The 14,267-nt window shown below is 44.9% G+C and overlaps 1 protein-coding gene across 2 annotated transcripts; it reads right to left on the bottom strand.

Annotated features, from left to right (window-relative positions):
* Positions 1 to 1,523: 1,523 nt before the first annotated feature.
* Positions 1,524 to 9,424, bottom strand: LOC112562990. Of its 2 annotated transcripts, XR_003098948.1 has the most exons (4): positions 7,690 to 9,424; positions 6,989 to 7,155; positions 5,034 to 5,820; positions 1,524 to 2,697 (listed from the first exon to the last, which is right to left on the bottom strand). XR_003098948.1 is itself a non-coding variant. In XM_025236659.1 (3 exons), exons 1-3 carry the CDS (start codon positions 7,949 to 7,951, stop codon positions 5,398 to 5,400), a joined length of 852 nt encoding a protein of 283 aa, XP_025092444.1. In that variant the 5' UTR covers positions 7,952 to 9,424; the 3' UTR covers positions 4,888 to 5,397. The 2 variants fall into 2 exon arrangements, 1 of the variants encoding a protein (XP_025092444.1); XM_025236659.1 differs by lacking the exon at positions 1,524 to 2,697 and having other exon boundaries at positions 4,888 to 5,820.
* Positions 9,425 to 14,267: the final 4,843 nt, after the last annotated feature.

Below are 14,267 nucleotides of genomic sequence, written 5' to 3'. Positions count from 1 at the left end.
GCCGGTGGGGTGGAGCAGGAGGCTGTACCCGGGTCTGACAGAAGGCGAGGTAAGGCTGTTGTCGCGTGTCGCTTGCTGCAGGGGGGTCGAGGTGCGGGGGCCCAGCGGTCAGTGTAGCTAGTGCTTTGTTTTTTGTTTTTTGTTTTTGTTTGTCTGTTTGATGGGGATGCGGACTCTAGAAGTGTGGGAAGGGTGCTAGTTGTTGTTCTGAGGATTCTTGCTCGGTGTATGCGCTCCCTACCGATGTTCTTGTCCCGATGGACACCGGTTAATGAAGGATCACATGACAGCAGCTCTGCGTGCAGTTGGGTGCACTTCAGCGTGTTTGCGTGTTTGTGTGTTTGTGTGTGTGTGTGTTCAGTGCTTCTCTGCACACCGACACTTGCAGCTCCAGACCTTGTTGCATTTTCGTAATGTTCCCAGCGATTTTTATTTATCCACGAGTTTTGCAATCACGACAGCCTTTACCTTTCCTGTGTAACAAACTGTGTAAACAAACTGTGTAAACAAACTGTAAACACTCACCGCTGGGACTAATCACTAATGACAATCCCGAGTGTTCACTGCATGTTTGCAGGGGGGAGGCGAGGACAAGCACGTGTAACACACAACCAGTCCCCTGTGGGGCCACCTAACGCAGTGATGTGCTGACCCTTAACACAATGGCCTTTACCCTCTGTGTGCTCTCCTCCACATCACCAGTTCCGGTCTGATGACCACGTCAACTGTCCATTGTGTCCACCTTGGTCTACTATCGATGTATATTTGTAAAGCGTACAGATGTATGCATCACGGACTATTCTGGGGTCCATCCTAACATTTACACTCGCGATTCTGTGGGAATAAAACTGAGATTGTGCGAAGAGAACAATTATGGTCTGATGATGTCAGTTGTGTACTTGGTGACACGTAGGTGAAAACAACGAATTTGTGGAGATTCAAAACTCCTGCGAAGAAATAAACAAAGAAGACTGGATGATGCTGGAAGGTAATGTTTAATCAGTCGATAAAAGAAAACTTTTCGCCAGAAAGGAAGTTGTGATCGGAGACTATTGGTGTTTACTCACTTCAGTATCGTAAACAAAAGCATTTCAAAGTGCAGACACACGTACATGCCACAGGCCCTGCTTCCTACCCAACACGTGCTGCATCAGCCACCCGCTGTAAGGCGAGGGCAAGACCCGGGTACAGAGTAGAGAGAAGACAGTGTTGTTTCTTACACGCCAACATGTTTTGTTCGGAATTCAATACAAGAATCAGCCCGTGGGTGTCAAACTGTTTCACAGTTCGGCCTGAAGTGCCTTAGTCCAGTGGTTCTCAAAGTGTGGTCCACTAGTGGTCCTTGGACATAGGTCAGGTGGTCCGCGGCTGACAGTCGTCATATGTCAGCAAAGTGATGTTTAAAGTGATGTATTCCTCGCATTAACATTTTAATTACAAATAACGAGGTAGGTAGTTTTATGTCAACTTATTACTATACAGAAGTACATTTAGTTTTGAATTGTAATAAAACAAATGCGGCAATTTAAATTTGAAATTCATAGTACAGAATGATTTTTAGGCCTTGTAGGTCCGCCATATGTTTACTTAAATAAATTGGTCCGCGGTCCGAAATACTTTGAGAACCACCGCCTTAGTCCATCATTCTGTTAGACTTTACAAAAGGGAGGAGCCTGGTCCTCTCCACACAGTGTTTCTCCCATTTCCACAGCAAGATGAAGACCAATACTGTTTGTTTCCGCAAGACTTTCCTCACAATGAAGGACAAATCATGTAACATCATCATTTCTTCTGCCGGAGGTACCAAAACTGACAGTGACCTTTGCTCTTTTACCTACCATGCACTCTTTAAAGTGTGAATTCAGACACTCTGTATGTCTTTGACTACTGCTCGTACAGTCTACGACAACCAGTTCTTTATCTCCCACTTTATATCTTTGATTAGTCTATCCTGTTGACATCTCTTTGTTGATTACTTCTTGTTGCTTCTCTCATCTCTGTGTCTTCACTGTCTTTTGAACCTCATCTTCATCGTTGTCCATCTCTCTGTTCCTTCAGGTACGAGACATTCACTCGTGCCTCTAGTGATGTGCATGTTCCTGTGTGAATGGGATTCTGAGCTACACCAGTTGTTGTTATTATTATTGTTGTTATTATTATTATTATTATTATTATTATTATTATTAAAGTTATAAGGTGCAAGTCTGTCTGTGCGTGGGTTGGTTTGCTGGCTGGAGAGGTAGTTATAAGGGCTTTAACATGTATTGATGTTTGACTTGATGAGTGTGATGTGTATTTCAATAATTGTGATGAACTAATTGAACTTAAAAACACAGTACAATAATGTGAAAACAATTCATTTTATTTGTTAAGCAGCAACAAGATTGAAAGCTATTACCAAGGCAAATATAAATACTGTGTACAAGAAATACAAGTTCGAAACAATTACTACCTGCAAACAAAGAAAGAAAGTGAAAAACCAATAGTAGCTATAGTCACACATCCAGTGGCTGGGGGACAACCTTGTTGGCTCTGAATCTGAGCCAGTAAATGCCAGGTATTCCAGGTGTAGCAAGCCTCACTGGTTCTATACCTGCAGGTACAGGTGGATCTGACCCCTCTGACCTCTCTTGTGTTGTAATAGAAGATAGAGCAGTACACACGGGTGTGGTTGCTGGCTTTTTCGATTCCTTTTTCCTGTGAGCAGACAAAAGCAATAACAACGAGGTAAGACAAGAATTACTTGTGGCGGGCAGGTGACATTATGGGATTGTTGAAATGACCCGGGAGTTGTGGGTGGGTGTGTGGGTGTGTGGGTGTGATTAACCAATCAGCAGATTGTATTCGCTTCGAAACCCGCGGATCAACCTGTCGTCTGTCGTTTGCTGCAGGGGCGGAGGTGCGGGGGCCGTGTAGGGGTGGCCGGCGGTTAGTGTAGGTAGTTCTTTGTTGTGTTTGGGGGCAGAGGGCAGGTGTGTCGCGCATCAGTCGCCAGACACCGTGTAGTTACTGTAGTAGGTAGCACACCCGCTTAGTAGCGCCTTGTAAACTAGGGGCGCCGGGAGCTGGGGTGGGCGCACCCCTGACAGGGTTTACTGTTGCAGGTCTTGCTGACTGATAGGGATGCGGAATCTCGAAGTGTGGGACGGATGGAAGTTTTTTTTTTTTTCTTTTTCTCCTATTTGTCGAACAGTAGACCGTGAGTATATCTTGTAGGGATTGGAAATGAGAGGAGAGAAGAGCTTTGGTGCGGAGACATGCTGGTGTGCTGAGCATTTGCTTGGTGCAGGGGGCGGATCCTAGCAACCAGTAGCATCCACTGTGCTTCCTGTGACCGACAGAACCAACGCATCACGAGCCGCTGGGTGAGTAACTAGGGTATTTCCTGTCGCCGGTTTTACGGGTGGATGGCTGCGTGGCCAGTGCGCACATGTCTAAAATGTGATCGAAGGTGGCTGCCAGGAGGTTTGTGTGTGTTTGTGTGTGTGTTTGTGTGTGTGTTTGTGTGTGTAGGGGGGTGTGTGGGTTGTGGGGCAGCGCGTGACCCCAGGCAGTGTCTGGGAGGGGAGGTAGCTGTTGTTGTGTTGACATCCTGTGCGGTGCTGGACTACGCGGCCACCTATTTGTTTACTTGTACATGTATTACGGGAGTGTTTACTCGTATGTGTGTTTACAGTATTTTCATTGGGGGTGGGGCTCGTCACTATCTCATTAGTTGATTTCCCTTTGATTTTCCCTGTGTGTCTGTGTGACTGTGAGAGCGAGTCGCGCATCGCGTTACGCGACACTACCCTCCCTCTCCTTCACACAAACATACACATACACACACAGAAACACACACAAATACACACACACACACACACAAATACACAAACACACACACACACATACACACACAAATACACAAATACACACACACACACACACACACACACACACACACACACAAACACACAAATACACAAACACACACACACACACACATACACACACAAACACACACACACACACACATACACACACAAACACACACACACAAACACACCGGTTTACACACGTGTGACACCCTCCAATGGACTGCCCCTGTCAGTGCGAAGTGTACCAATAGTGGAGGATGCCCGGAGGCAGACAGAAGGAAGAAGCAGTCCATTCACCGGACGCTACAAGTTGAGAGGAGAGCAGGCTTCACCAGCTCGCACTATCTCTACCTGTCATGTTGACCTAAACGGCTGCTTCTCTCCCCGAGTTCGAGAAACTGTAGCCATGGCAACACTGTGACTGATCATGAACACAAGTGACCTGTCTTCACCAGTCACCCCGCCTCTAGCGCGTGTTACGGGGACGGAGTGCACCCGGGGTAAGCAGGGAAGACGTGGAAGTATAGGGACGCAGGGTCCTTGTGGTCTGGCGTTGGCCACCTGGGACTGTACCTACCACCTGAATAATCACAACACAGTTTGTCCCGGTCGTGTCTATCTTTCTTCACATGGCTTTGTGTTTTCTTCAGGCAGATCAGTGCGGAGCGAGAGAAGAACGAGTGTCTCAGCGAGTACACCCGTGTTTGTCTATGTGTCTGTCTGTGTGTCTGTCTGTGTGTCTGTCTGTAGGCACGAGCAGGTGAGTGTCTTGGGGGAGGGAGAAGTAACAATGATGACTTTGTTTGATGTATTACTATTGCAGGCATTCTCATTTACATGAGATTAACTTAAACTGTGTGTGTGTCTGTCTGTGTGTGTGTCTGTCTGTGTGACTGTCTGTCTGTCTGTCTGTCTGTCAGTCTGTCTGTCTGTGTGTCTGTCTGACTGTCTGTCTGTCGGTCTGTGTGTCTGTCTGACTGTCTGTCTGTCGGTCTGTGTGTCTGTCTGACTGTCTGTCTGTCGGTCTGTGTGTCTGTCAGTCTGTGTGACTGTCTGTCTGTCTGTCTGTCTGTCTGTGTGACTGTCTGTCTGTCTGGCAGTGGCTGTCCTGGCCTGTGTTCGTCTTACAGTTTACTCAATGTTTTAAGTTTCTTATCATCACAGAGCTCTCCTTACCTTCCTCTACAGCAGAGGATCGCCACTGTCGCAATGAGGAGTCCTAAACAGACTCCCCCCGCGAACCACCCAGCGACGTTACGTGTGCACGTGGTAGCGACGTCAGGTGTGCACGTGGTAGCACCGCCTGTCACAAAGTGATGGATTCATGTAACAACAAATCCTGTGAAATTCCACCTACCAGCATGTGGAGAATTTGTGCCAACAATATTACAGAAATCCACACATACATTAAAATACTGCGATGACTGTTTACTGTGTGGAGACTACGGCGTCCGTTATGTGTTTACCTAGAAATATTTGTCAGACACACAACTGTTGCAGGAAGAACTGAACGCTAAGCCACCGATACATCAAGTGTCAACTACACACAACTGTTATCACACATCTCAGACGAAATACGGTTTTCTGTAGCAACACGTGGAGTGACTCGAGTAGTAAAATATTTAAAGACAAACAAGACAAGCTTACCATCGTTGGTAGCTGAGGTCGTCACGTGGTCAGTGGTCAGCTCTAGAGGCACCGTACTGTCTTTGTCAGGGAGGTCTGTGGGGAGACCTATGTGCCCTGGATGGAAATGTCCTTGTGGAAATGTGGTGGAAATGTCCTTGGGGTCGTCGTTTCTATTTAAATTGATTTCCACCCCTCCTGGGGTGATTAGCATCTTAAGCTCTCCTCCCCTCAGAACTCGTGCCGTGATAGAGCATTCTCCTCTCATGTCGCCCTCGCTGTCTCTCGACAATGTCTTTATTGTGGTTGTACTAAGAAGCTGTGTTTTCGTTTCATTCTTGGAAAAAAAACAGAATTGAAGACTTGTAACAGCCGACTACATTGTAGTCGACCAAACGATTTCAAAAAGTTAGGGGACGATGTTTACCTTAAAAACAATTCCTACTTTACTTTGTGTTGTGTTTGTGTTTGTGTTGTGTTTGTGTTGTGTTGTGTTGTGTTTGTGTTTGTGTTGTGTTGTGTTGTGTTTGTGTTGTGTTTGGTTTGTGTTTGTGTTGTGTGTCTTCTTTCACAGAGAAACCGTACAGGTTGTCAACATCTGTCATTGACTCTATTTAAACTTTATCATTTTAGCCAACAATCAGTCATAACTATTTATTGAGCCAACTGCAATAAATTATTATTATTTATCATCATCATCATCATCATCATCATCATCATCATCATCATCATCATCATCATGTACCTTTGACTTTTGCACGTGTAGGGAAGGGGGAAGGACGTGGAGGGAATAATTAACAGTATAAAGGAGAGATGTAAGAGGTGTGGAGGAAGTCAGGGGTCGTTGAGGCCACATTTACTGATTAGTGATTATGCTGCCATTAATTCCAAGCAGTCTGTTTGTTCTCAAGTCTTTGGGCCGACAAGGTTCACTGTCCTGGTGACTGCGGTTATTGCAGGATCGAACCTACTGCTGCATGGTTCCTACTTTATAGCCAGGCACTTTGTTGTATGATATATACTTTCATGTATGATGTTAGAGCTCATCAAAACATAAAACCCGTTTTCTTTACATTTGACTACAAGAAAATATAGCTCAGTTGCTTGAAACGAAAATTCGAAAGGATGCGAGTTTATTTCTGAGATTTATTTTGTTTAAAAACGAGAGAAAAATAGCGATTCTCATATTACTTAAAGCTTAATTAAAACTGATGACTAAATGTCCTCGCCTTCTATCTTGTAGTTAATGTCAATATATCAGACATTCAACCTACAGAGCCGACAGAAAAATACTTATGTTCAACTGCTGTGTGTGGGGAAGTGGCGTAGGTAGGGTTGAACTGAGCAACTTAATTAATCTCTGATGGCAATGATAGCTTGGGAAACCTAGTTACAAAATCTACTAAAAAGAAAAAGTGGCAGTTACAATGCAAGATAATTCACTGGAGGCAGCACTGCAAGTACAAGATGACATTTGGTTTGGAAAGCTCCGTGGAAATGCTCACCTGCAGGACCTGATACAGGTCACACCTGTATCGTCCATTAGCTGAATACGCCTTGGTGATGTTGCAATGAGCTGACACTGTGTCTCTACCTGTGTCTCCACCTGTGTCTCCACCTGTGTCTCTACCTGTGTCCACCTTCACATGGCAGGACGACTCGTTAGCGGGGTCTGCAATGTGTTACTGTCTTATAAACCACATCATCAATTTGTTGGCTTCTTTAATAATTCACATCTTATATTACTACTGCTTTCCTGGCTACAGCACCACGTATTGAGAGAAGAGTGTAAAGGTGAAAAAATAAAGAGAAAATACAGTTAACATGCAAGAAGACACTTTACTCAGTCGACTGACCTTACGGAATAACGACCACGGTAAGTACACAAAACTCTACACAACATTCTCTTGCAATTTATCCATGTCTCTATTTGTCTGTGTACTGTTAGTTCTGTTTTTTTTCTCTAGCTTTAAATCTGTGCGACAGACTTGTTGCAAAATATTGTCCCAAGTCTCACCGACCTTACTCATTCACGTGGAGGAGAGAACAAGAAAGATATCATTGTAAACACTTTGGAAAGCAGACAAACTCTCGTCCAGCTGGTTGAAGGTAAGGTACTTCAACAAAATGTTAGTTTTATCATGTATAACAAAAATGCTTAAAAGTGTGTATTTCTAGGACTATTATTTCAGATGCCTTCACTTACATATCAGGTCCACTTTGCAAGTTGTTTGTTCTTCAGTTTCCGGGACTGCACAGCTCACGTTGTTCAGGTCAGATACAGAACTGACTGTGAGCACACTTGATGATGCAGATGTTCTTTTCGCGGAAATATTGGAGTCATCAGTTAAAGTTGTGCACATTTCTTGCTTTGCTTCGTTTGAAAATGGTGGACACCGTGTGACCAACTCTCCATTTATACTCCAGACTATGCTGTTCTCTTTACTTAGGCAACCACAATTTAGCATAGCGGTAGAATCTCGATGTACCTCGAGGTCTTGATTTTCACACAGACACGGGACAGAACCTGCACATGAGAGAACAAATACCAATGTCAATTGTTTCCATGTTACTGTGGTTCCTCATCACACGAGACATTGGTCCCGGGGAGCTGGGCAGACAGGAGACAGAGCTGTGCCCACCCACTGTCGGGGGGAAAGGTGTGTGCCATGTTGACTCGTCTGTCCACACGTCTGTCCAGTAAGTAACGACACTCGGCTGACGAGGACAGAGTTGTGAGAGGCACCAAGAGTGACCAACTACGAGCAAGACGACTACAAGAAGCTCATCTCTCGCTCCAGACGGCTGGCGACATTTGCCGAGTATCAAAAGCCACAGACCTTCAAGAGATGCGGAAAATAAAATATTTTGCTGCAGAATGCAAATCAAAACCTGTGCAGACCATTGAAGAATCGACAAAATTAGGCGACGACGACTTTGTTGCTGTCAATCAAATGCATCCACGGAGTGGACTTCAGTGGACTTCAGTGGTCAAGGTGCGAGGGCGCGGCATCATCCTCATTCTGGACACAGGCGCACAGGTCAACATACTGCGATACCATCTTTATGGTCGACTGAAGAAAACACGATATAAGCCTCCAAGGCTCATCTAACAACATACTGTGGTGAACGACTTTTCGTCATCGGTAAATAACACGCGTACTTGCATCACTCAGGACAACAAACATGACAGGGAGTTCCAGGTTGTCAATATAAACATCAAGCCGATCTTGGCTGTCGCGTGTCGGCGATTGTGTTGTATAGTCCGTGTTGTGTGTCCGTACTGTATTGACCTGTCGGTGGGTGTGTGCGCGCGGAGGAGGGGGACCAAGGGACAGTTCACGCGGCCCTTGTACCCTGACTCGCGGCGCTGTCGTTTCTTCTTTTCGGGACCGGACCGCAACCCCCCCCCCTCTCCCTTTGACTTTCTCCCCCCCCCTCCTTTCTTCTTTACTTTTGTTCTTTTCGCGCGCGTGGAGTCCTTGTCGTGTTTTGCTGTAGTTTCTGGACAGTCGCCACCCAGCAGCGAACGGTGCCGGACGTGGGGGACGGTGCTAGACCGTGGCCCCGGTAGCCGGCGTTTTTCTTCTCGACAAACCGACCTGTCACGAGCCGTTTTGGGTTCCTTGGGTTCTACACCACTGCAGTCTTGGGGGCCTTTAGTTGGGGGTGGAAGTGTGAATGAGCTAGAGTATCTGTATATTTTTCACGTTCTAATTTTTCGTTTGAGTGTAAGACATGCATCTTGTTAGGATGGCATTTGTGTAGGCCGGGTCTCGGCGCATGTGGCGCGCGCCCGCTTTTCTCCAATGGACTTGTGTGTTTTAGGACCGGTGCTTTAATGGTCACATGTATATACTTGTACTAGAATATTTATTTACAAACTGTACAGTTGTGGGAGAGCCGTCTTTTGATTGGTTGGATTGTTTTCTCTACAGGCTCATTTTTCATTCTTCTGTGTTCTTCCTGTTGTCGTTGTGCTCCTCATCCGCGCCCACGTGTTTCCACATCTCTTTTTATGCCACTGTTCGACGCTGCGTCCACCACAACCGTCCACCCTGCACCCTCGTCACCTCGTCGGCGTGAACTCGTGACCTCGCTGCGCGAGCGTGCGGCCAGCCTCGTGTGGGCACCGTCGAGCAGGAGGTCACGTGACCAGCGACCTACCCGATCGTCTCGCACCTTGACAAGAGGAAGGAAGGGGGGCCAGCTGGACAGGGCCGACGAGAGCCAGCCCGGGCCCCGGGACAGACGACCTCTCCTGGCCCCTTGTACTTGTAATCGTAAATTATTTTCCCAGTATATAATGTATGTTTACAATTCGAATCTCAATATCTACACTTCATTCAGTAACGAAATATAGACTGCAAACAGTAGGACAAGTGCACTAGGATCTACATCACTACTTGAACATAAAGTTGTTTACATGCGAGTGGTTAGTAAATGAGAATATGATACCCGCTGACTACACTTCTCACGACAGGCCCCAGCACCCCAAAATTGTATTCTACAGACTTGAAACTCAACTTCTGCATGTGTAATGCTTGGGTGTTCTGTCCTTAGACCTTTCTTTAAAAGAAAAAGAAAAGGAGAAGAAGAAAAAAAAATCCACTGACCAAGGCCGGGCCCCCTTGACAGCCGCGGGCCCGGGTACACCAGCCCCCTGTCCCCCCCTCTCGTCAGGCCTACAGCTGGAGGAGAGGAAGAGGGGGGTAGGGGGCGGCTCGCAGGGCCAGAGGACGGGCGACACTTTGAGCGAACTTTTGATCTGCCACCCCGCAGTACGTGCGGGTGGCGTGTGCTCCTTGTAATTACTTTGTATCTCGCCTGTGCTCCGGGCAACTGTTTTATGATACTCCTTTTGTTTTGATTACTTATTTTTAATCTATTCCCTTTTTATTTGTGTGTGAGCGTTAGAGCGTCTGATTTTTTTCTATTTTTTTATATATTATTATTAGAGTTATTTTACGTATGTAGTAAATTAGTTTGTTCTGTTATGTCAATTTTGTCTTTGTGATTTCTGTGTGGTCTGCGCTCAGCTGCTGTTCGATTGTTACGTCGCGAACCGTCTCCGGCCGAGCGAGAAGGTGGGCGCTCGTTGCCAGCTGGTTGTGAGCATCCGGGGACGTCGGGGGTGGTCACGCGACACTGGCACTGTTCAGTTACCACACCCTCAATCTAATTCAATGCATAGAAGTCATCGAAGATGATCCAGCTTTATCAGATTGTGTGGATGTGCTTCAAAGCCTTGGAAATATGAGATATACAATATATATATATACAGCGCTTCGAGACGAGTTACAGCAAATGGAGAAAATTGTCGTTGACAAGGGGGACTACTAGAATGACTGGGTGAATTCTATGGTCGTCAGAAGAAAGGCAGCGAACTAATAATATGTTGAGACCCACGAGACCTTAGCAAGGCGGTGAAATGTGAGAACTATCAGCTGCCCACCATCGAGAAGATTGCAAGTCGGCAAAGTGGCAACAACACGTAAGTATTTAGTATGCTTGACACGAACTCACATTCTGGCAAATCAGACAAGACACAGAAAGCTCCGACCTGACCACATTCAACACACCTTTCTGTCGACACAAGCTTTGTAGTTTACAGTTCGGGCTGAATTCTTCTGCACAGGATTTTGCCGAGCGATTTCACCAGGCATTTGAGCACATTCCAGACGTGGAAGCCAACATGGATGAAATGCTGAGCGGCGGCAAGACTGTGGAAGAAGACGACCAAGAGCTGATCAAATGCTGGAAACTGCCAGAGCAGAAGGCATCGAGCTGAAGCCCTCCACGTGCAGCCTCCGTGTGAATGAATGAAGGTTCGTTGGCCGTGCAATATCTCAGGATGGACTGAAGCCAGATTCCAGTAAAATTAAAACTATTCAAGATATACCATCTACATCCAGGAACTGGAAAGTTTTTCAGCATGGTAAACTATTTGGGCAAATTGCTTCCCAACCTCTCAGCTATAGCAGCACCTTTGCGTCTTCTACTAAAGCAGGAAAGTGAATGTGTGGCTACAGCAACATGACAGTGTCATCCATGAGCTAAAACATTTCGTTATCCAGTCTCTAGTTCCGGCCTGTAAGCTCGTTGTTTGGTCAGTGGATGCAACACCAGAAGGACTTGGTGCCGTGTTGATGCAAGAAGAGAGAGCTGTAGCTTTTGCCTCAAGATCCCTGAGTGACTGTGAGAAGAGATACACTCAAATACAAAAAGAAATGTTGGCAGAAGTTTTCGGCATAGAACACTGCCACTAGTATGTGTACGGGCGCCCAGTAACAGTAGAAAGTGATCACAAGCCTCTGGGACCAGTCCTCAAGAAGCCACAGTCAGCGGCACCTCCAAGACTTCAAAGAATGGTGCTGCGCTTGATGAAGTATAATAGTGAGCTGGTCTACACAGCAGGGCAAGAAATGCTTGTCACACATTGCCCAGTGCTGATCTTGATGAAGTATAATTCTGAGGTGGTCTACACACCAGGACAAGAAATGCACATATCACACACATTGTCCATGGCCACGCTTCCATCACAGTCAGCGGCAAGCGATGACTGGGAGGCACAGATTCACCTCATTATCAACAGTCTGTCGATCTCCAGTGAAACGCTGGACTTATTTAAAATACAATTGAGCAAAGACCCAGCACTACAGTCACTGAAAAGATTTCTCCTGTTAGAAGGGCGACTAAAGAAAGACATTCCTGAAAAAATAAGAGTGTACAAAGATTTCTCGGATGAACTGAGCATAGGTCGTATGTTGTTTGTTTTCCTGTCCCTCGTATGTTGTCCATGTCTCGTTCTTGCTCTTGGGCGCTAGCAGCATGCTCCTTAGGAATGTGAGTATGCGCTTTACAAATTTTGCATTTATTCTTATTTTTATATTTTAAAGCCATTACAAATTATCAAGAGATTTGCAATAATAATTTACATTTAGCGATAATTATTAATTGATATTTATCAAAAGTATGCTTTAATTCAATATTTTATTGTAATATTTTAATGTAATTTATAATACAGTATAACCTCCTTAACTCCTTGATGACTGAAATGCAGGTGAAGTGGTAATTTAGTAATTTAGTGAGGTGACTGGAGGAGGTCTCAGTAGGGAAAGCGACCAGTCTGCCTGGATTCCAGCAACCATGACTTCAGACATCTTTACATTTATTTTCATTCATTTCAATGCTCAATAAACCTCTTCAATCACTATCACATTTGCTTTTCTTGTTCTGTTCGCCTTTCTCTCGATAATTTTCGTTTATTCTGCCAGTTGACCGATGATTTAAAGGAAAACTAATTTTACAGGCAACAACAAACAATCAGTAAATTAAAAAAAAACATTTGTAACGTCTTCTTAAAAAAGTGAGATGGTGAAGAATGCGAAGAAATGTCGACAAGGACACTTTGCTCTCAACCTAATATGTTTACCATCAGACATATTTTTGCAGATGAAGACAACAAGTGTGGCTCTACTCACCCAGACTTCCGGTTATCAAACACAACAGTAAGAGCAGGTGGCTGAACATGGCTGGTGAGGCACGCGGCGCCAGGTGGAGGAGACAGAAGACTGCAGGCCAGAGGTTTGAACTCTGGCTTCAAGCAAGGTGGTAGTTATACACACACGTTCCCTGTCAAGACAACAAAGCCGATAAAATATTGGTTCTCTAGGGGAGTCGTCGCACGATGTGGTAGTTACACCAGTGCATTGGAATCTCTAATTTACATACAGAGAAGTTCCGTGTGGAGGGAAGAATAATCAAAGGCCGCTACTTTGTCTCCTGACACGAGGTGCTGGTTGTTCCAGTGCATCATGCATTTGTTATAAATGATTATGATCTTTTAACAATTATAATACAGAATACAATAAAATTTTCTTGAAGATGGCGACTGATATCTATTATGTAATGTTATTAAAGTCAAGACTATCTTGGAAACGAGGCTGCGCCTGACAGGCTGAGTTGCTTGGTTGTCCCGCGATTTCTCTGCTTTCTTGTGCAAGGTCTTTGCTTTTCCGTATCCATAGATTTCTTGTAACTACATGTTGTATTTGTTTGTCTTAGTCTTTCCTTTGTTGTTGTTTTTACTGCTTGTGACTGCGTTGCTTGCTGTTTCTGTGGATTTTATTGCAGCGGCTACGTTCTCCGCCATTATTCTATTTGTAATTCTTACTCCTCGTCCTTTTTTTCTATTTTCTAAAACTTAGTCTCACTAAAATTCTCCTCTATTATCTATTATCTATTATCTATTATCTATTATTGTGTTTGTCTAGCTTTAAATTACTCTCACTAAGATTCTCTGTACTGCTCTTCCCTTACACCCCAGCTAGACAGCACCGCTCCTCGTCTGATGATCGTCTCCTTACTCTTCCTGTCATAAAAAAACAACAACATATGACAACGGGATTTTTAGTTATTGTGCAGGTAAACAATATATGACTCTCTCTCTTTCCATACCCGCCACCTACCCACCATTGAATCCTTTAAACGTGCACTGAACACGCACCTCTTCCGTGAACATTACTCCTAACAGCCTTTACCATAATTCTAGTCCTTTGTCCCTCCTTCCTTTTGTAATATCATGTTACTCTCTGCTCTTATTCTTGTTATTTGGTTCCTCTTAGTGTTTTCTGTATTTGATTTCATTCTTTAGTTCTGTTGTTTATTCTTTTATAGTTGATATGTTTTTTGTCTGTTTTCCTGTCCCTCGCATGCTGTCCATGTTTCGTTCTTGTACTTAAGTGCTAAGAGCATGCTCCTCAGGAGTGTGAGTATGCGCTT

The sequence above is a fragment of the Pomacea canaliculata genome, linkage group LG4 (assembly GCF_003073045.1).
Source record: "Pomacea canaliculata isolate SZHN2017 linkage group LG4, ASM307304v1, whole genome shotgun sequence".
In the NCBI taxonomy this organism is placed as follows: domain Eukaryota; kingdom Metazoa; phylum Mollusca; class Gastropoda; order Architaenioglossa; family Ampullariidae; genus Pomacea; species Pomacea canaliculata.
Note: the sequence above shows the minus strand (reverse complement) of the source record. Positions and strands in the feature narration are given on the sequence as shown.

Bases quoted from the DNA above. Each gene is read 5' to 3' on its own strand.
- LOC112562990 (XM_025236659.1), bottom strand. From the start codon at position 7,951: ATGCTAAATTGTGGTTGCCTAAGTAAAGAGAACAGCATAGTCTGGAGT. The intron at 7,156-7,689 runs GTAAGTGAAGGC...AACACATTGCAG, and splicing joins TTGCAAAGTGGACCTGATAT to ACCCCGCTAACGAGTCGTCC. The intron at 5,821-6,988 runs GTGAGCATTTCC...TTTTTTTCCAAG, and splicing joins ACCTGTATCAGGTCCTGCAG to AATGAAACGAAAACACAGCT.